The sequence below is a fragment of the Wolffia australiana genome, chromosome 7 (assembly GCF_029677425.1).
Source record: "Wolffia australiana isolate 7733 chromosome 7, ASM2967742v1".
NCBI lineage: Eukaryota > Viridiplantae > Streptophyta > Magnoliopsida > Alismatales > Araceae > Wolffia > Wolffia australiana.
In genome coordinates, this window is record NC_135841.1 from 14,399,619 (window position 1) to 14,423,074 (window position 23,456).

The 23,456-nt window shown below is 35.7% G+C and overlaps 1 protein-coding gene across 1 annotated transcript; it reads right to left on the reverse strand.

The window, feature by feature from the left end:
* Nucleotides 1-40: 40 nt before the first annotated feature.
* Nucleotides 41-3,788, reverse strand: LOC144706021 (dirigent protein 21-like). The gene is made up of 3 exons (XM_078578898.1): nt 3,768-3,788; nt 3,566-3,710; nt 41-554 (listed from the first exon to the last, which is right to left on the reverse strand). The coding sequence occupies exons 1-3, from the start codon at nt 3,786-3,788 to the stop codon at nt 139-141; spliced, it is 582 nt and encodes a 193-aa protein (XP_078435024.1). The 3' UTR covers nt 41-138.
* Nucleotides 3,789-23,456: the final 19,668 nt, after the last annotated feature.

The window sequence follows — 23,456 nt, forward strand, 5'->3', positions numbered from 1 at the left end:
CTTGTCGTTGACGACGGCCATCCCTATCGTGCGGTTGCCGACGCTGAACTGCACCTCAGGCAACTTCGGCCTTGTGGCCTTGTTCGACAACGTGCCGAGAGAAGGGCCGAAACCGTCGTCCAAGCTCGTCGGCCGGACTCAGGGCTTTATCGCCACGGCCTCACAGCAGGATAACTCCCTTGTCTCCTCCGCCACCGCGTTTTTGGCCAGCACAACGAGTGAACTTCCCCTGAAGAATCCATCGGTGAAATAGAAGTTCATCGTCATCAACAGAGCGAGATCCTGCTGCGACGCGGTGGCGTACAAGCCCTGAGCCCGGTCGACGACCTTGGACGAGCGGTTGGGCCCTTCTGTCGGCGCGTTATCGAACACCGCCACAAGGCCGAAGTTGCCGACGGTGGAGTTCATCGTCGGCGACCGCACGATGGGAATGGCCGTGGCATTTGGGCCGCTGACGAGGTCGTGGAAGAAGAAGTGCGGGTGGGTCTTCTTCTCCTCCCCCAGATCGAAGCTATCCTGGCCGTTGACAGCGGCCGCGAAGAGGAAGACGCAGACTCAGGAGGCGTAGAGCAAGGAAGACGCCATTGATGGAAACTTTGAAAGAGACGACGCCAATGCCAACCGTGGAGACGAAGAACACAGAGTGACAACGCCAGCCAATAGGACCCTTAATAAGAAGTATCCTATACTCGTTAGAGAATAGAAATAGGAAAATATAAGTTTAAACATAGACTAGAATTAAATATAGATAGATCAAATATAGATAGGATCTAACGGTTATGATTAAATCAAGATATAGCCGTTATACTTGTTATAACAGCTATGATAAAAATGGATCTAACAATCTAAACCATTCTATCCATAGCCGTTATAATTCATATAACGGCTTGCAGTTTTAAACACCTCCTATTTTAAGTAACATCGCTCAGTATATAATACGAACGAATGTAGTCTTTGATTTTATGGAGAATAAGAGTTCCTAATTACTAGACTTAAGCCGGTTGATAAGCTCGAAATGTACGTGTTTATATGTCGTTATTTAAGGGTTTTTCAAACTTAAGCAATAATATTTATTTTATCCCTTAGTGTTTAAGTAAGGGGTCGAACCCTAGGGAGGCGGTGGTGATATTCAATTTTCTCTCTAATGAGGATTTAGAATTCGAAAACTATATGAAATGATGTTTTATCTATTTATTTAAATGCTAATCTTTGTAAATTGCAACTAAAATTCTATCTTTTTGAACTTAAATGATTTTAATAGTTCTCTGTTATTTAATAACATGGATCTAAAATCACTTAAATTTATCTTTATATTTGATTTAAAATATTTAATTGTTTTGAATTATATATTTTTTTTGTAACGTCCTTTTTAATGGATTTGAAATCTATTTCTAAAATGGGTTTAACTCTTAAGTTTTTTTTTTTTGTATTTCTTTAATTTGTTTTATTTATCAGAGGATGTTTTACTATTTTTAAAGAATCAGAAAACTAATTTTTATGCTATTTTTAAGAGCATTTTTATTATATTTTTATTTTATCCTAATTAATTCAAAATTGTAAAAATGTCCTAAAATAACAAATCGTGAATACGATTCACGATTTGCTAATTTAAGAGGTAAGAGATCATGAATACGATTCACGATTTTTATGCAATTTAAGGGACAGCTAGGATTTGAATTAGGAATTTGATAATCAATCAATACTAATTGATTTGAAAACGAACTGAAATCTACGAATTAAGATGATTAAAAGTAGAAATTAAGAAAAAAATGGCGGGGATGAAGGATGTATGAAGATTGCTAAAATTAAACGTAAAAATCAAGTGCAAAATAACTTTGGGTTGAGCCTAGGAGTACCCGGGATGATCTAGCATCCAACTTGAGAAAAATCCGTGCACGAACGACCGAATTTCCATGATATAATGCTTGAATCTTGAAAATACTTGCGACGCTGGATCGTCGAGTTTCTCTTCAAATTGAGGCTTAAAATCACTCCGAACTGTCCTTGAGCCTTCGAGACAGCCAGGCCTACTCTCCTCGAGCTTAAAAAATCAAGAACAGCTGCTAAATTTTCATTCCCCCCCTTTTATTGCCGCGGAATCGGAAAAAACAGCTTCTTCTGATTCCGTTATTTTCTTTTTCTTTTTCGCGTTGTACGCAGAGCATACAACGCAGCGCCATTCGTCGTTTCCACCTCTACGTGGCTCCATTCCGTGCGCGACACGCACGGAATTGTGTACGTGCATATCCCGGACTGAGGAACTGAGCGCCCCTTCTGATGCGTATCTGTGGCGCTGCATGCGGAGCACGAGTTTCCTATGTGTTGTGCCCCTTACCCACTTGTGAGTGCCAAAACTTGCCCAATAAGGGCCAGTTTAATTTTAAAAAAACATTTTTAATTGAAAAACGAATGGAATAAGTCACAAAATTGTTTATTAATGAAAAAAAAAGTTTATTGATTTCTAAAATCCATTTTTATTGTTTAATTTCTTTTTATTTATAGAAATGGTCAATTAAACATTTAATTTCTTTTAAAAAATCATTTAAAATCTTTAAAATGTATATGTTGACCTAAATATTCATCAAATGTATTATTTATCTTGAAATTTAGAGAAATTCTCCTTTTAACCTAAAATCATGATAACATGCATTAAAAAATAATGTTTTTAAGTATTAAAAGCCTAAATATATGATGAAATTAACAGTTTATCAGCTCCTATTTGCATGTTATCACGGGTGTCTCCTCTCCTTCTCTTCCTTGGTCTTTTCTCTCTCTCTCTCTCTCTCTCTCTCTCTTCCCGAATTTCTCTCAAGCAAAGTTTGAGTCTTTACAACCCGAACCTGTCCAGACATGTATTTGTAGGAGCCAGACTTGTTTCTGAATGAAGACATGGTCAATGAGGTTTTCTTGGACGGAGTAGGTGAAACCAACAAAATAACTAGTTTTTTTTTGAAAGGTTAGGTGGGGGAATCATTCGAGAAAACATGGCGGAAACTGTAAAACTCGGTCCTCGCGTTGAGAAGAAGAGGTTGAGAAGAGAGAAAGAAGGGGGATGAGAAGAGAGAAGGAGAGTAGAGAGAACACGGGACACAAGATGATTAAGATCTCTTTATTCCCCACAATTTGGTCTTAGCATTGGTTGGTATTTAGTTAAACTGAGTTGTACTAAAATATAGAAAGGTTGTTTAAACTTTGTAGTCGTTATAACTTGTATAATGGTTTGTGGGTCGAACGGTCTGGTCCGTTTGATCTGTTTAAATCCTAGCTGTTATAACTAGTATAACGGCTATGGATTGAATGGTCTAGTCCATTCGATCTGATTAAATCATAGCCGTTATTACTGGTATAACGGGTATGTCCCAATCTAATCCTAGCCGTTAAAATTCCTATCTATGTTTTATCCTACCTATCTTTAATCCTATCTATCTTTAATCCTGATCTATGTTTAAACTTATATGTTTCCTATTTTATCTAATCTCTAAGGAGTATAGAATACGTGCATCATTACTATATAATCTTTGTGAAGTTTCCTATTAATCCGATGGTGAGCTTCCTCCGTCTTCACCCCCCTTCAAGCACAACGGCCATTCTAGGACGTTGAGCTTGGATTGTTGATGTAGAAACTGCCGTTGTTGAAGAGGCTTTGTTAATGCATCTGCTAGCTGGTCTTCTCCTTTCACGAACTTGACTAGGATGTTTTTGGAGGCAACCTGCTTATGAAAAAAGTGAAAATCTATTTCTACATGTTTAGTTTGTGCATGAAATACCGGATTTGCAGCTAAATCCATTGCTCCAATGTTGTCACACCATAAAATTGGACTATGATCTTGCCAAATTTGAATTTCCTTAACAAGGGATTGGACCCAAAGAATTTTGGCAGCACAGTTTGCTAACGCCTTGTATTCAGCTTCAGTACTTGATCGGGCAACTGTTTGTTGTTTCTTTGAACTCCACGAAATAATATTTTTACCAAGTTCTGGTGGATCGTCTATCTATTTTACTACCTGCCCAATCAGCATTACTAAAGGCGTTTGTAGTTAAACTTGGATCATTAAAAAATGTGTAATCCATGATATACGGTTCCTTTCAAATATCTAAGTAGATGTTTAAGAAATTGCCAATCACCCATTGTGGGTGAGCGCATTTTCTGACAAGCTTTATTTACGGCAAAGGCAATATCTGGTCCACTTAAAGTGAGATATTGCAATGCACCGATTGTTTGTCTATAGATAGTTCCATCATTCATTGGAGCATCTAAATCAACAGAGTCTGCAATTGTGCAGGGGGTAGCAAGTGGTTTACAGTTTTCCATGTTGGTTCTCTCAAGAATAGATAGAATGTATTTCGATTGTGTCAGAAAATAATCGTTTTCATGTTTTAAAAATTCAATACCTGGGAAAAACCAAGCAGGTCTCAAGTCTTTAATAGAAAATTCAAAGCGTAATTGTTGAACAATATTTATGATGCAAAGAATTAGGACTTAGTACTAAAATATTGTCAACATAAATCGAAATAAAAAGAGGATTAGGACCAATTTTGATAAATAAAGAAGTGTCTGTTTTGGAACCAACGAAACCAAGTGTGAATAATTTGGTGGTAAGTTTAGTAAACCAGACACATGGAGACTGTTTTAGACCATATATGAACTTGTTTAAGCGACAGACATGTTCAGGAAAAAGTTTATTTCTAAACCCTGGTGGTTGTTCCATGTAATTAATTTCGTGTAAATCCCCATGTAGAAAGGCATTGGATACATCTAATTGATGTATCTGCCAATTCTGACTAACTGCTAGAGACAACATAAGTCTAATTGTAGTATGTTTGACCATTGGACTAAATGTCTCATTAAAATCAAAGCCTTCCTGTTGGTTGTAGGCTTTTGCAACCAACCGAGCCTTGTATCTTTCTATTTCTCTGGATGGTTTATATTTTAATTTATAAACCCATTTGCAACCAATGACATGTAAATTTGGATTTCGAGGTACAAGAGACCATGTATTGTTTTTCATGAGTGCATGAAATTCAGATGTCATGGCTTGCATCCAATTTATGTTTTTAATGGCAGTGGAAAACAAAGTAGGCTCAGGGACATTAGTTTTTTTAACATGAAAACATGATGGTATTGGATATCTAATAGAGCATGAAAATAATTTCTTAGGATGACTGCATGGATCATTGTATAGATTTGTAAGTGTTCTTGTTTTTAATTCAACATTTGTTTTGGGGGTTTGATCAAATGTTGAAAAAATACCTGGATATTTTTTACTAAGAATATCCAGATAGTATTTACTAGTTGTATCAGCTGAAGGACTAACCGATTTGTTTAGTTCTCTTCTTGTTGATTTAAGACAGGATCCGATGGCAAGCTGGATCTTGATGAAGTATTTAACTGAGTGCCTTTTATTGTGTTTAGATGTTGAAGTGATTTAGATCACATTTGGTTACTTAAACAATCAGAAGCTGAAATTGGTATATCAGTGTTTTTCGAAGAATTAGTAGATGCAGAGAAATTCTTCAAAACTCCGTTGTACTGAACATTCTGATCAATTCGATAAATTTTAAATGTAAATGATTCTTCATAAAAAACATGTCTGGAAATGTAAAGTTTACCTGTTTGGAGAGATAGACACCAGTATCCAAGATGCATTGAGTTGTATCCCAAAAAGATACATGTTTCTGATCTGTCTTCGAGTTTATTATGAGAATATGGTCTTAAATACGGATAACAAAGACAACTAAACGTTCTTAAGACAGTATAGTCAGGCAGATTTTGAAATAAAACTTCAAATGGAGATTTATTTTTAAGAACTGGTGTAACAAGTCGATTAATAAGGAAAACTGCAGTGGCTACTGCCTCATCCCAGAAATACTTAGGCATGTTGGCATGTTTTAACAATGCAAGCGATGCTTTAATTATATGACGATGTTTTCTCTTAGTAGTACCATTGTTTTCGGGTGTATGAGGAAGGATACTCTGTGTATTATACCATGTGATTTCAAATAAGTATTCAGTGATTGAAATTCTCTACCCCAATCAGATTGTACATACTTGATTTTGGCATTTAATTGATTTTCTACTTAATTATGAAATTCAATAAAGACATTGAGAAGATCACTTTTCTTTTTAAGAGGATAAATTGAAGTATATTTGATAAAGTCGTCAATAAAAACAATATAATAAGAAAACCCCAATCGAGATATCACTGGAGAAGACCCCACAAATCCGAATGAATAACTTCTAAAATTTTATTCGAAGTATGACCAGTATATGCAAAAGGTAACTTGTGAGATTTAGCTAAATTGCAAGGTTTATATATAAAATTTGAATTCTTTGAAACAACAGGCAGACCAAATTTTTTCAAAATTGAGTTTAAAATTCAGAACTTTGGATGACCAAGGCAACAGTGCCAGGTTTCTAATGATGCCTTTTCTGCAACAAAAGCATATTTTGAATAATCTTGGCTATCTATATGATATATTCCATTTCTAACTTCCCTGTAGAGTAGAACTTGATGGGTTTCCTTGTCCTTCACAAGCCAAAACAAGTCATGAAATTCAATAAACACATTTTATCTTTAGGGAACTTATGAACTGATAGTAGAATCTTAGTAATGTCCAAAACATGAAGAATATCTTTTAAATGTAAAATTCGATTCAAGGTAGTAATTTTTGAAAAGCCAATGGATAAAATCTTCAAACCTGAGCCATTACCTATATGAAGTTGATCATTTTGTGGGTAAGGCTTTAGTTGAGACAGAGAATTCTCGTCTGCCGTGACTTGATGTGTTGCCCCATTGTCCGGGTACCACTCTTGACTTCCTGTAGCTATGGATAGGAAGGCTTGTGCATTTGATCTTGAGGTCTGAAACTCTAAGCACTCCTTTGCTCTATGGCCTAACTGGAAGCAGATTTGGCATCTAGGTTGAAATATCTGATTTCTTCCTCTTCCAAGTCCTTCGTATTGAGATGTATATCTGTTCTGTCCTCCAAAATCGAAATTCTTCCTTTGATAGTTGACACCTTGCTGGTTTCTTTAGATCTGCAAGTTGTTAGCTATAGGTGTAAAGGAGTTCCTCTCACTTCTTGTTCATAGACAAGAAAGGCATCATGCGACTTAAGATGTGCCACTATTTCATCAAATTTAAGATGATATAGATTCGCATTGGTGCTTACTACAAATTGGGAATATGCTGACCCCAGTCATCTTAAGAATGTGTAGATGATAGAAGACTCATCCACTGGATTCCCCATTCCTTCTAAGGATTCTACCACTTCTTTAAAATACTTTATTTAATCTTCAACATTGATAGTACCTTTCTTCATATTGTGAAATTTCCTTTGAAGCTCCATGACACGGAATTGATTCCAGCTTACGAAGGTATTTTCCAAGCTTTACCAGTCTTCACATGAGGATTTTTCTTTCCTGATGTAAGGCCGTACCGAATCTGTAATGTTTTGATGCAGGAATCCCAGGTCCTGTAGATCGATTCTCTACCATTTCGATCATGTTTCCTTGAGCATCTACAGTAAGAACGGGTGGAGATATACCATCTATGAATTTCATTAAATCATACCCGTACAATACTGGTAGTATTGAGCTCTTCCACATCTGAAAAGTTTCACTGTTCAGTCGTGGATTGATCATGATTCCAGGGGGAACTGCAACCTGGACTTGTCCAATGGTTGCCGCACAAACTTCTCCAATTGCCATCATGGAAGAACTGGCCGTTGCGCTTTCTTGCGCCAAAGCAATTTCTTGAGCTTTCTTGATCGCCGAAGTTGGCTATGATACCATGTAAAAGTCGATCGTCGTGTTGAGAAGAAGAGGTTGAGAAGAGAGAAAGAAAGGGGGATGAGAGGAGAGAAGGAGAGTGAAGAGAACACGGGACACAAGATGATTAAGATCTCTTTATTCCCCACAATTTGATCTTAGCATTGGTTGGTATTTAGTTAAACTGAGTTGTGCTAAAATATAGAAAGGTTGTTTAAACTTTGTAGTCGTTATAACTAGTATAACGGTTTGTGGGTCGAACGGTCTAGTCTGTTCGATTTGTTTAAATATATGCTAGTCATTCGTTAGGATTAGTTCTACGTGAAGAAGCGTTGCTCTCGTAGAATTGGTCCTAGATTTCCTAAGATCATCTACCTACTTTAAGACTTTTATTCTATGCATATGATATGTATAAAGACAATACCACGCCTCTAATTATTGATTTAACAATAAAGTTACATACAAAATCCTTGCTCGTAAGTCAGCGGATGGTTCAACAATGAGTACAGAAATTGTGGGGCAGAGCTAATATTTTCTTGGCATGATACTATAGAAGTGAAAAAATTAGTTACCTCAACGTACAATTTTGGCTTTACTATTATTTTTATCAAGGTTCTCTCTCAAGAGGTGGCTATTTAGGTTCTCTCTCAGGGGTCACAAAATATGCAACAAGAAAATACATCTCATTTTAATTTTTGTATACCTTTTGAAGGACTAAAATAAAAAAAAAGAATATGAAAATAGAATAAAAAATATTTCAACTACCATAGGCATTTGAAAACATATTCCTTGGCCGGTCAATACATTGAAAGAATGGGAAATGTCTGATAACATTGGATTTAACTGTATTTGGGTGAAAGGATCTGAATTTTAAAATATATTGTACTATTTTCATAGATCATATAAAAATTAACCAAAATCACCGTCACCACCTCTGAATTCCTTCGCTGTCACGGTCACTTTTCCATCACGGTGACGTGTGGCGTGACGGATGACGATTGCCGTTCCCGAACTCCATGTCCCGCATCACCATCGCAATGACGAGAACAATGGCAACTACGAAGACGAGGGTTTGCCCTGCGAAGAAGATTTATCCTTAGCGGAAGAAGATCATCCTGGAAAAGAGAAAGACAGTAAATTGGATTCCATTAACAGCGTTGTCGAATCTCCCAAGAAGGAATTCTTCGCCGAAGGCGAAGAACCCCAGATTGTCAACTCTCTTCGATTTCCCTCTTTCTCTTTGTTTTTCACCTCGCTAGACCACATTCGCCAATCGAATGGCCACGGGAGCTTTGCTCCGCTTCCTCCTTTGCTCCTGCATCCTCCAGCATCTGACGAACAGCGCAAACGATAGTGTTGAAGTTCAGGGTCGAGCCCTGGATGAGCAAAGAAAGAAAGATGTTTGCTAGAATAGAAAACACACTTGATAAATATATTGAAAAACCCGTGACTCGTTCAGTACATCATTGTCTATTTATAGACTACCGGAGTAGGACTTAACCTGACCATGGTAAAGTTAACATAACCATGGTTGGGTTAGGTTATGACCGTTGGAGTCTTCGATCCAGGAGAGCACGTGACTGCCGATCTGTCGTCATTGTTGACTTTAACAGATAGAAACCAGAGAGAGATCAGGCAGAGGTGAACAAAGAAACAAATATACTAGCGCGAATCGCAGCCTCACCTACAAGCTCCACGACGAAGGTCGCCAGCCACTGCCCGGCGAAGAACACCGGCCCATCGAGCTGCAACGATGAAACTCCATCAATCGTCGCTCAATTTTGATCAGGGACAAGAAGAAAGTTTCTACCTCTTCCGTGAAGATGATAGAGTCGTCTCTGCACCGTCGAAGCTCCGGTTCATGGGAGAAGTTGGATGTTTTGAGATCACAGACAGTGCTGATAGAAGGGTAACCGAGGAGCTTCCTGTTCTTACCCATCAGCTGGAGCTTGTTGTAGCTTTGGCCTCCCCATATTAAGGGCAGTCAGTGAAGTCTAGAATGCTTGTCCTCGGCTGGTAGCTCTTCAGGATCTCATACGAATTCAGGAACCGTTGGTGGTCGTGGTGACTAAGGTGGAGATTCTGGGCAGTAACGCCATGGGTGAGAGACTAGGGCAATGGCCAGTGGTAGACTAGAAAATGCTTTAGCATTTTCTAAACGAGGAAGTTTTTAACATGGTTGGTGGAATTTTAAAGTTTACTAAAGTAAATTATATGAAAACTTAAATCAGACATTCCAGAGATAAGTGCACACCTCATTGTCACTTGCCCCAAGGTGGAGTGGTTCTTTTTCTCCAAGAATATTGACCAAACATGAACTCTCTCTCTCTGTGACTATTGTATAACATGACTTGCATCAAATAAATTTAGTGAAAGGCTGGGAACAACATGTTGAAGGCAAAAATCTAAGATGAAAGTGAGGCGAAAAGAGATTAAATAGAGGCCTTGACTCTTCAAGCTCTTGGATTTAATTCTTAGAATATCTGATTTAAATTTTTATATGGCCTGTATCCATGATTTTCATCTTCCAAATTTTTTAAATAGAATTTCCAACGTCAAATTTGGATAGCATTGCACACCGGTGTCCATCCACTATTGTAGAAGGTTTTCCTCATTTTTGATACTAGGGTCCTAGTTATAGCTCTCAAGCTCATAAAAATAAAATAAACATGTTGATTATGTTATGTGAAAAGTCACGAAATAAAATTATGATGGTTATAGACAAAAATATCTCAAATGTGTCATAGACCTATCTTACTACATACATCCAAGTAATCAATGCTAAAAAACATACATAAACACATAAGGAAGTACCTGGGAAGGCATGATATATGTCATTTGGCTTATATAATTCTCAAAGTACGTTTTATGCGTCTAAAATGAAAAAACTAAAGCCCAATAAAAAATTAGGATATTTATATATCCGATAAACATTTAGCAAGAAGCAAGGAAAAAACTAATGAAACTAAGAAAAAACTCTCACTTCTCCTTGTTACAATAAATTACATTATTCATATGATGCCTGAATGTTTTAGTGGGAATACCCTTTCATAGCTACATCCTCACATATTTTTCATGTTTTTCAAATACTTATCGTGTCTTGCTTTGTGTTATACCAGTTTCACTTTATAAGTCTTTAGATATTTTTCTGTTTTTTCATAAATTAGAGAGACAATATTTAGTCCCACTGTTAAAATTCTTGGGCTTTATTTTATGTAGTGTAAGTGAAGTCATTAATAGTAATTTCAATACATATTTTTGTACATCTCTTCATCCAATTTATATATATACATATTTTCAAGTTATAACTTATCAGAAAGTTATTAGTGCCCATCGAGTTGCTATAACCTTAAGTAAACTCAAGGGTTGTTATTTCAGATTTTATACTTGTATAACATATATTATTATAATTCATTAAGATGGTATTTAAGGGAATTATGAGTACATTTAACATCATCATGCATAATTTATATCTATTTAATACTTATACAATCAACTTTTGACATACCTATCTTGACTTGGATTACTTTAATGGGAACTGTGGGAAGATATATTCTATCTCATACAATATCTAGCTTTAAGGATGTGAAAAGTAAAGAGATCGTGTCACGCGGTACTCAACGAGACACAGATTACCCCCAAGAGACTTCGGCAAATATTTCATCATCCTTCTTTGTGAATGTCCGAGTCCAATGACTCGAATGTCAATGCTTGGGGCACAGAAGTCAATTCAACGCTTGAGTTTTAAACTTTGACAGTCGACGGTTGAGAGTGGGTCAATGATAGGGGCCTTGGTAACCTACATTTATCAATGATAAACGGCCAATGGTAAGGGTTCTAGGTCAACTATTTGATATGAATTGCTGCCAAAAGCCAACATCTCAAGAATTTGGTACATCGTGTGTCACCCTCAAACGATATGCTATGAATTTTTTTTTGTTCCTCTTATCATCATCTTCATGGGTTATCATCAATAGGAGATCATAAGTTGGTATCTTCTATGACATGGCATTCAGCTACTATGGAGCTTTACAAACATATTTGGTAAATGCCAATTAAGGTAGAATATCATTTTCCCAGATGTCAAGGATTTGAATATGAGATCTTAGCATGCATTAAACTGAACTTTATAAAAGATAATGCCCTTCATATGATGGGTACAACGAATGTGGTACTAAAAGTTAAAATATTAAAAAAACAAAAATTCATATATTAATTTAAAAAAAAATTCTGAAAACAAATGGATAATTAACATAGTTTTTGGACTTATGGAACAAACATTGTTTGTGATGAAATTTTGTTAATTAAGCAACCTTATTATTTCTTCTTCCTTTTTCTTTTTCTTCTTATTTGTATTATTCCTTTTTTCTTCAAATTCATTTCCTTATTTTTTTCTATTAATTTTCCTCTTTTTCTTCTAACCCATATTCTTCTTTTTCATTCTATTTTCCTCTAATTCATATCATTTTTTATTCTAAAAATTCTTCCTCTTTTCCTTCTAATTCCTATCCTTCTTTTTCATTCTGGACTTCTTCCTTATTTTTCTAATTCATGTCCTTCTTTTTCATACTAAACATATTTTATTTTTTTCTTCTAATTCCTATCCTTCTTTTTTTCTAAACTTTATCCTCTTTTTCTTCTAATTCGTATCCTTTTTATTATTAACTTCTTCCACTTTTTCTTCTAAATTCTATCCTTCTATTTCATTCTAAAATTCTTCCTTGTTTTCTTCTAATTCATGTCCATATATATTTACCTAAACTTCTTCCTCTTTTTCTTCTAATTCCTGTCCTTTTTCATCTTAAACTTGCTCCTCTTTTTCTTCTAACTCCTACCCTTCTTTTTTTCTAAAATTTTTCCTCTTTTTTATTGTAATTCCTATCCTTCTTTTTCATTCCAAACCTCTTTTTCTTTTAACTCCTGTCCTTTTTTTACTCTAAGCTTCTTCCTATTTTTATTCTAATTCCTGTCATTCTTTTTCATTTTAATCTTGTTCCTCTTTTTCTTTGAATTCATATCATTCTTTTTTATTCTAAACTGATTTTTTCTCTTCTTGTATTTATTCATGTCTCTTATAAGTCGATGACAAAGGCACCCCTTGAAGGTAGTTACCTATGCAAGTAAATGAAGTATGCGCATTGATCTCTCATTCGCATCCCTTCTTAATACAAAGCTTTCTAGTGATTTTCGTGTTTACACATATATAAAGATCTTATATATGAGATTTTGATATGTGAGTGGTTCATGTTTCTCAGAACTATGATGAAGATAAAAATAATGATTTCTGATGTAAAGTATGATTAGAGAGATGATGTTGTTCTTTCACATCTCCTCCAACCTGTGCACTTCTGGTTCTCACATTTTTCCCGATTTTAAAACATTAGAACAGAAAATCAATCACAATATACTCAGATAATAGTTTCATGAGGAATTAGAAATCAAAACTTTCTCTCATGTCGTTTTTATTGAAATAGATATGTGAGACATTTAAATCAGAATGTCGTGTAATATCTTTTAGCTTGATCATCACTTACTGCCCTATCAACATTCAGAATCATTTCTGATTATCTCAACCTTATTTCCCTTTCTATTATAATATAATTCTTAGTAGTGACTATCATGCTCTTGCATGTTTAGATGTTAATTAATTCCACTTGAAGGTGTTCTTTAGTCACAAGATGAATAAAAAATAATTCTGAAACTAGACCAGGTAAACTAGATCATCTACACATTTCCATTATACTTGTTATAGAAAATACACAAATGATTATCTCCATCACTACCCAAATTGAGTCTTATAATGTCATGAAAACGTCTGGGATATATAAGATATAGTGATATTTACTTTAAAAGAAACAAAGCTTTACCACTCGTATTTTAAAAGCAACAAATAAACAAAGGTCTGGGATATTTAACGCTTAATTAATTTGTATAGGGTTGACAGTAGCATACATATGTGCGATGACTAAGTAATTTTATTAATACATTATTGGTATTTTTTCCTAAAAATTCAAACACTAAATGATGACATTTGGAGTACTGTTTGATTGAGTATTTAATATATGTTAGGATTAAAGTTTTTATATGTTGGCAACAGGCCAACATGTTGACCTCGGGCATGAAGATTTCATCAAAATGTTATTTATGGTTTTATCTCTAAAATAGTGTTAATTACCAAATCTTCTATTTTTCATCCATATAGAGTGAAGGCAAAAAGATTGTGATTCAAGTTTTAGATGACACCACACCCATTTCTGTTTTACAATAATGCATTCATGAAAAAGCTTGAAACAAAAAACAACATAGGTTAATTATGTCTCCAATTCATCATTCTTTAACTTTATCTAATCAATAAAATTATGTTTAGAGGGTTGGCTGTGACTTGGTTTATATTTGAAGCCACTGGTAGTGTCATATATTCTATTATTTTGACGAAAAAATTTGAACCCAATTCTATTAAAGTTATTAGGATTTTATCTTCACTTTACTTTCCTAGTGATTCTGATGTTTTTGCTATATTATGATCACAAAAAATCATTATCATAGAAGTTTTCTGGTGGTTCCACTTTGAAAACAAGTAACATGAAGTATAAGGAGCCATCACAAGAGAAATTTGTGTTGTATTGATAAAAGACCATTGATGCTTACTTGTCTTTTTAAGGTTTTGATTTAATAAAAAATATTTATAATAACCTTTCATTTGTCCATCGAGTGAGTTAATTGTCAAATGATACAAATATATTCTTCCCAGTTTAAATATATATATATATATATCCAATTTATTTAAATTTTGAATATAAGTGTGATTTCCATAATGACTTATTAGTTAGTAAGACGTTTGTATTGACGGATATTATGTGGCCATCAAGCCAATCACACGACCATGTTTAGTTAAGTTCATTGAATAAAATATTTGCATTCATTATTATTCCGTGTGATGTTTATAATGAAGTCCATGAATATATGCAATGACTTAGTGAAGATGATTGAGTGGTCAAGATGGGATCATCTGCCCTCGGTATAAGAGGAGATTGACTCGAGGAAAACGATGCAGAAAAAGCTCTGTCCAGGGTAGTGAGGATATTGGAGAAGGCATTCACCAATGATCCCCGTTACGCATCAGTACTAATCGGATGATAGATAAGGGTTTGACGATAAACCATACCCTAAGTCGTCCGAGAGCCTTGCACCGATGATGAATTATACATATACGGTAACCGATGATGGTAAAGGTTCCATGAGAGAGTTCGAGACTACTCGATATCTTCTACAGCACGAGGTGTAGTTTGGCACCCCACGGGCTGGAAACTTAACCTATCAATTGGGTTCAATTGATCCTCATTTAATTATTCTATATGTTGATATAGTTAATTAATAAGGTAGGGTAATAAATGTTATCGGGCCATTAAAGTTATTAACTAGAATGATACATGGGCCTAGAGGGTCACATGCACAAGGTCATAAGGGCATTGGTGGATATATTTTACTTTGTAGGATTTTTGAGAAAAACCTTAAGTACAATATAAAGAGGGAAAGGGGTCTCATTTTAAGCACCCATGCAAGCCTGAATTGAGAGTCCCTCCCTTTCTTCACTCTCTTCTACACTCATCCAAGGAAGAGTGTCTTCATGGTGATGAGATCTTCAAGATTTTCAAGAAGAGTCGAAGAAGATGTGGAGATCCAAGCGCCGAGTGATCGCGTGGATACTTCTAGAGGTCAAACACGTGAACGGTCACTGAACAATCTCAGAGTGGCAAAGTCAAGGGTGGAACAAGTTCCCCAAAAGTTACACTCACTATTTTGTTTTAAAGATCGAGTGTGAATTGGTCTACACATTTTCGCATCCATGGAAGGTGCTTTCCATGGCCGAACCAAGGCACTGCCAACACGTATATCCCTGTATCAAATGGAGACTTCAGCCTATTTATTTCATAATGCAGAAATTCGGCTTCATTTATTCATAGGGACATAGTGTTGAATAAGTTGCACCACTAAGTTTTGGTTATCTAATATGATTCATAAGAAAATAGTATAGTATAATAAAAGTCAGATCCTTTCACCCTATAGAGTTAAACCCAATGTTATTAGACATTTCCTATTCCTTCAAGGTATTGACCGAGTACAGAAGATGTTTTCAAGATTTTGGTTATCTAATATGATTCATAAGAAAATAGTATAGTATAATAAAAGTCAGATCCTTTCACCCAATATAGTTAAACCCAATGTTATTAGACATTTCCTATTCCTTCAAGGTATTGACCGAGTACAGAAGATGTTTTCAAGTCCCATTATATTTGGATGAGTAATAGTGATATCGGATATTCCCAATGACCCATCAAGATGTAATTAGAAACAGATACCAAAGCTCTAATGTATCGAGAAGAATAAAATCGTTGATGATGACCAATGAACTAAAAAAATTATTCAGATGCGGACCTTTTTGACCGCTGACTTTAGGTCGTATCAAAGAATTGCCAAGACCCTCCTGGTCATTTCCTGTATATCATCGATAACTCAGGTAATCAAAGGCCAAAAAACTGATGCGCACTCTTCCTTTGGCTGTTCAAGGTTGAGCATAAAACAATCAAAAACTGTGGTTGACCATACGAAAATTCCTCTGTGATGTTTACATGACGAATAAAAAATTCATCCGGACGAAGACGAATAATAAAGTTTAAAAGGAAAAATGGTAATTTATTCTTCACGGACAAAATGTACATCACATGGAGGTGGAACAACTCTCAAGAAAAATATAACTATTAAAGGAAAGAGGAGCACTCATCTACGCTGTCTCCTACATTGCGCCGCGATGGATGACATAGATGTCGTACTGAACGATGGCGTCTCCCATAGTGGTGTTCAAGGAGGTCGTCTTGGCAATGGTGTAACCCTTCGCAAATCTGCAGTACCCAGTGCTGCCGACTAGCTCTCTTCTTTCCTCCGTTATCGCATTTCTCGCCAGCACACCGAGTGAACTTCCCCTGAAGACTCCATCGGTGAAATAGAAGTTCATCGTCATCAACAACGCAAGATCCTGCTGACGAGCTTGGACAACGTGTTGGGCCATTCTATCAACGCATTGTCAACTAAAACCACAAGGCCGAAATTGCCAGCTATGGAGCTCACTGTCGGCACTCGTATGATGGGGATGGTCGTGGTGTTTGAACTGTTGACGAGGTCATGGAAGAAGAAGTGCAGGTGGGTCCTCTTCTCCTCCCCCAGATCGAAGCTATCATGGCTGTTAACAGCAGCTGCAAAGAGGAAGACGCCGACACAGGAGGCATAGAGCAAGGAAGACGCCATTGATGGAAACTCAGAAAGACACGACGCCAATGTAAAGTGAACCTCTCTGGACACGTATTTTTACGAGCCAGACTCTTTTCTAGAACGGAGAAGGGTTGCGGTACCATTCTATTTAACATGTTGGCGGAGTCAACAAAATAAAATCCTTTTTTGAGAAGTTAGGTGAGGGAATGATAAGAGAAGCCAATGCGGAAAGTCTGATTTGTCGACCTACAATACCTTTGCAGGACTAGAACCTGCGATGAAAGAACAGTAATTGCAAGTTGGAGGACAAAACAAGGAGGAGAAAGAGGTGGTCAGCGCGTGTGTAATGGAGGATGTAGACGTCGTATTTTACGATGGCATCTCCATGGCTTTGAATTTCAATGTTTGAACGAATGAGGCCTGGAGAACGCGTAGATGCGGGGAAAAGGATGTAGCTGGACAAGACACTGTCCTCCCCCAAGAGGGTATGTGCGCTAGTGTTTGTCCAACCGATATCCGTCGGATATCTGATATCGGACAACCAATATCCGATACCAACAAGAAGACTGGGACGGTGTCTGATATCGGATATCGAATATCGATCAGTATCCATCTTTTAGATGTGGATGGATATTGGTGACGGATATCAAAGAGGTAAGCACGATCTGGATATCGGATACCAGATATCCGATTTTGATATCCGGATATCGCAACCGGCATACGGATATCGATATCCGGTATGGACATTAAAAAATAATCTTAATCATCATTTTCAATGATTTAAATATCCAAGGCCATACGATTTTGTCATATTTTCAACCCCGGTTAATTGATACGGTGCAAGTTTTTTATTTTCTTCCATATGGGATAACGGGATTCAGAGTTTACATTAGACTCTGAATCCCATTATCCCATATAGAAGAAAGCAAAAAATGTGCTATGTATATATTAAACAAGGTATAATATTCATCAAATGATATAGTAATATATTTATAAATATATTGTATATTTTAAGCCGATTATATATATAATATATTTAATATGTTAATACTTCGTCCAATAAATACAGCCCGAATTGTCTGTTTTCTTCCATATGGGATAAAGGATTCAGAGTTTGATGTTAAACTCAGAACCCTGCTGTTATCCCATATGGAAGAAAAAAAAGTTCGAGCTGTATATATTAAACGTGCCCCTCATTAAAATAAAAATCTCCCAACAAACCTCTTCCACATGTTGACTCGTTTAACAGCTGCTTGATAATGATTAAATTAATTTTGTATACAACCCTTCTAACTTGGATATCAGAATACGATATCCAACACCGATATATGATGTTGTCATCCTCCCCGTCAGACAGAGGCGTATGGTGACATTGAGACAGATACCGATATCAGATATCGGCACTATAGCAACCAATATCTGATATTGTTATCCGATATCAGGATATCGGAAAAAATGGATACTGAAAATTTGATTTTCGGTACAGCATCCGCCCTGATACCTTAATTTGATACCGTTATCGAGACAGGCAAACTCTATTGTGCACTGCCATTCTAAACATCATCCAGGACATACAAGTCCATGGCCATTAAGTGTGGAGCCAGCCAGCCAGCTGGTCCACTAGGATACTTAAAACATAATTGCTAGTAATAATTGAACACGTAGCCTTAAAAAAAAACTAGTTAGGATTCAGTCAAAGTAATAAATAATAGATAGGAAAAATATCAACAGTTGAGATTAGATCGAGCATAGCAGTTATATTTAGTTACAATGGCTATGATTAAATCTAAACAGGAAACAGATCCGACACTTAGGTCTATTTTAACATAGCAGTTATATTTAATAATAACGGTTATGATTAAAACAGAAACTTGTTATGTTTAACATCTATTATATCTATTATAAATACGAACCAATTACGACAATTTAATTTAAGGAATACATATTATACTAATATAGCTCCTATGCCTTCTCTCTCTATCACTCCTCCCCTCATCTCTTTTCTCCATCACGTTCTTAAGTGAGAGTGACTTCTTACTTTAAAAAGGTTATCTATTTTAAGGATACTTTGGGGTAGAGACCAACTATTTTTTTGGTTATCGTGATGTCACCGAACATGACAAGATACGTTGTGTACGTTGGAGCAGAGCTGCCAACCAAATGGTGTAAGAAAGAATGGAGGCGGTCGCTTTATGAATGTGACAAAGGAGCTTTACTCGCGCCTTGTACTAGTAATCACCAACTGAAATGTAATAAATCTCTGCAAAAAATTGTAACATGTATCACCTTAGAAAGAGCAAACTAAAAAAATATGAAAGGTAGTTTATCCAATAATAATAATAATAATAATAATCATCAATTGACGTCCAAGACATAATCTTGACTAATTTAATCTAATATGCAGAAAACAGACAAAGAATGACGTGATTATTCAGTTATTTAAAATTAATGATGTGTTTTAAAAAACACCCATGTTATTAATATAACATATTCATTATAGTGCAAGTATGATGCTTATAATGAAGTCCAAGAATACATGATTAGACTAAGTGAATTACGATGAGATCATAATACATAGATCACTAGTCTTTAAGCATATGTTCTAAATATTCTTATTCAAATGATACTCAAGAAGGATATTGAAGTATCCAGATGGAATAATTGTATCTAGCCTCACTCATATGATGACTATGGTCGTTCCTATAGCCATTAGTGCGAAGACACTAAGAATAGATATTGGGTGTTCTTTAGTGAAAATAGTTCACTAAATTGATATGTATGAATCCCTGAGTGGTATTATACCAAACTATGAATCAGATTGATTCACATCGCAGTTTCTAAGTGGTCCTTAGACTTGAGATGCAAAGATGTATTCTGGACAGACAGTTGAACTTTGATTCTAACTTATGAGTTCTTTATTGTGGGATTCTAAATAGGCTTAGTTCGGGTGCATCAAGAATTTCATGAAGATGATGAAGTGGTCAATATGTGATTGTCTGCCCTCGGTATAAGATGAGACAGCTCAAGAAAGATGATGTGATGAAGTCCTTGGCCAAGGTAGGGAAATATCAGAGAAGACTTGCACAATGATTTCTGAATGCATCAATACTAACTCAGATTATAGATTAGAGTTTGATAGTTGAACATACCCTAAGTCATCTTAGGAAGGTCACGAGGATGACAGATTATACGTAAATGATAACTGATGATGGACAAGTTCCATGAGTGGGTCGATACACACTCATTTGTATCTTATAGAGCATGAGGTATTCCTTGGAACCCTACAAGCTGGAGACTCGACCTATTGATTATGTTAAATTGATCTGACATCAATTAATATGTAGGATGAAATAGTTAATTAATTTGGAAGGCCAATGGAAGTTATTGGGCCAGTGGATTCATTAACTAGACTGATACGAGGGCATAGAGGGTCACACACAAGTGGTATTTTGGACATGGGAACATATACTTAAATTTATAGGGTTTTGATAAGAAAAATATCCCATTCATATAAATAAGGGAAGACAATGAATAAAATTAACCCAAGACAGAATTTTTAGAGGCCTTCTCTCTTCTTCCCTAGCTCCTCTCCATTCTCAATGCTATTAGGACGACGTAACAATGACAATAGAGGGTGAACGGGGCTTGCCAAGGCAAAGGAGGAGATTCAACACGACAAGGATTCCAAGATACTTATAGAGGCTCCACACATGAGCAACTCCACATGAATTATTTAAGGATCAAAGGAATCATGGATGCGATCTGTGCCTAGGTGATTCTGTGGTTTTAATCATACAATTATGATTCCATTTTTAGTCTTCCACTATGAATCATTCTTAGCTTTCATCCAGATCGAGGCCCTAAAACCCCACATAAGCAAGTGGATTCAATAGGCACATGTCCAATTTTCTCTGAATAATCTATAATATCCAATTTTCTCTGATATAAGTATCCCATGTTTCTAGATTTCCCAAGGCATATGCCATTTCCTATATCCATGTTACGCACCTTGGGTTTTTTTCTATTCGTTTGCGTGTTCGTATTATTAATTTCAAATGTGTATTTATTCTCAAGCACCATCCTGACTCTTCGGGTCATCAAAAAGCACTACCAGTGGCAAGGGGCTATAGGTACGCTTATAGCGTGGACTATATAAATGTATTCTATATGTTGCGTTATCTGAATTACATTCCTGTAATTATGTCCTTGGCCATTAAATATGTTTCATGCGTGAAATTTAATGTACTTTTAAGGTTCTTTCAAGTCTGGAACCTAAACTCTGGTACTTCTATTTTTGTAAAAAATTCTATTTCATGCATTAAATAATTCATTAATTTATCCCATTGTGAGTCCATTATGCATTTCTTTGAAATAAAACAAAAATAAATATTCTTCATTTCTATTCAATACCAATATGAATATTGATGATATTAAATATTTTCATGATTCGAATGGTCATGTACATAATATATTTCTCTATTTTATGAAGCAAATATAGGAGAGAGATTTTACAGAGTGAAGTTTCATAAAAATTATAATGGATAATAATTTTACATAATATTAAAAGGCAAAAATACCCGACCAAGCAGTGGTTCCAGTTGTTAAAAACTGAAAGCGAGGTAACACTCATTCTCTCTTAAAATATGAATATTTATTTATTTTAGGTCATGACAACGACCAACATGTGTTTTCTATCTTGTACTTTATTGGTCATGACAAAAATTGCAGAGTCTTGTGTTTTAATATTTTCTAAATTTCAGACTCTTGTGTTTTATTGGTAATATTTTCTATTAAGAACAATATAGTTATTACCCTTTCAAATAACTAGAGCTGTTGAAAAAATATCCCACTAATTTAGTGATATCCTGATGTAAATAATTTGTTAAATAACTCATACCAATAGAAGTTTACTAAATATGTTTTTAGGAAATTGAGGGATTAATATTTGAAGACATATTTGGCAGTGATAATCTGAATTTTAGGGCTTTAACTTATTGTTGGTATTCTTAAGATTATTCAGTAAAAATATAAACCTGTACTCACTTTGTAATATTAGTTAGTGATGAGTACGGATCGTCTCCACAGAGAGTGTTCATTAAGAATTTAATATTCTTAATATGGTGATTATTGAGATGAGAAGAGATAATTACTAAATATGAAATCAAGTGACGATAAAATACAATGCGAGATAGTGATATTAAGTTGAGTAGGATAGTTAGATAGTCATAATTAAGGCTTGAGAAAAGTGAATGAATGTGAGAATGAAATAATGATGACTCACAGAGTGATGGGAATGGGGCAGAGAACGAGTCAAATATGATAATTGATGAGTAAGTTAACATTAAAAATAAAATGATGAGGTGAAGGTGGGAAGACATGATTCAGAGACCGTATGGAGTTGGCGTGATGGTGAGATGTGTAGTGAATGGGAACTAAGCTACCGACGATGTCTGAAAAGAACAATGTAAGGTGGATATGCTTCCCATAGATCCTTACGTTCCTATAGGATCATGGCAATTTGCAAGTGCAAGTAAGCTCTCCTCTTCTCTGTTTCTTCTTCCGACACATCTAGAGCACCAAGAACATACTTGATTGATCTAAAAGGTTCACTATATTTCAATTAACTTACATGAGTAGGAACACAGTTTAAGGATGATTAGACAATGATCCACACATCTATTTATAGATCGGAGGGATACGGACGGAAAGAGGGGAAGCCAAAACATCGCTTAACAGTTCCGCTCAATCAGAGCTCTCAATTGTCAGATATCATGCTTTGAATTTCTTTCTCCTCATCATTGGCGTTGACTCTTCCTCTTTTTCCATTATTTCTTAAAGAGTCAAATCGTCATATACTTTAATCATTACACGATCCCCTTGTCTTTGGCGATTGCGCACTTCAAAATTGCCACGTGTACTTGCATGAGAAAAAGACAAAAACCAACTTTAAATCTTGTCATGAATATTGTGACGTGGCAGCGCGTTGCCGTACACCATGCCACAATAGTCCCTTTTTTTCTTGAATGGCATGCTGACATGTGTAATTCACGTCAGAATAAAAATGAAAGAATTTTCCTTTATTGATTGATGTAGCATGCGTTACCGTGTGCCGTGTTAGCATTCTCTTCCCTTTAATCATTAGTTTGGCATCATGTGTACTGCCGCAACTTTTGACTTATGTTTTTTGTTTTTAATTTTTTCTTTTTATTAATTTATGAATCACATTTATTGCAATTTAAATCCTCTCTTTTTTTATTGCCGCTTGTTAAAAAGGGCATCAGATGTCAGCTAACGAGTGGCACATTATGGTATTGCGATTCACAATGCCATAATTGTGCCTTTTTGTGATTGGTCGCATTTGATGGATTGAATAGCAATATGTGCCAGGCACATATCAAAACAGAAAAAAATTAATAAA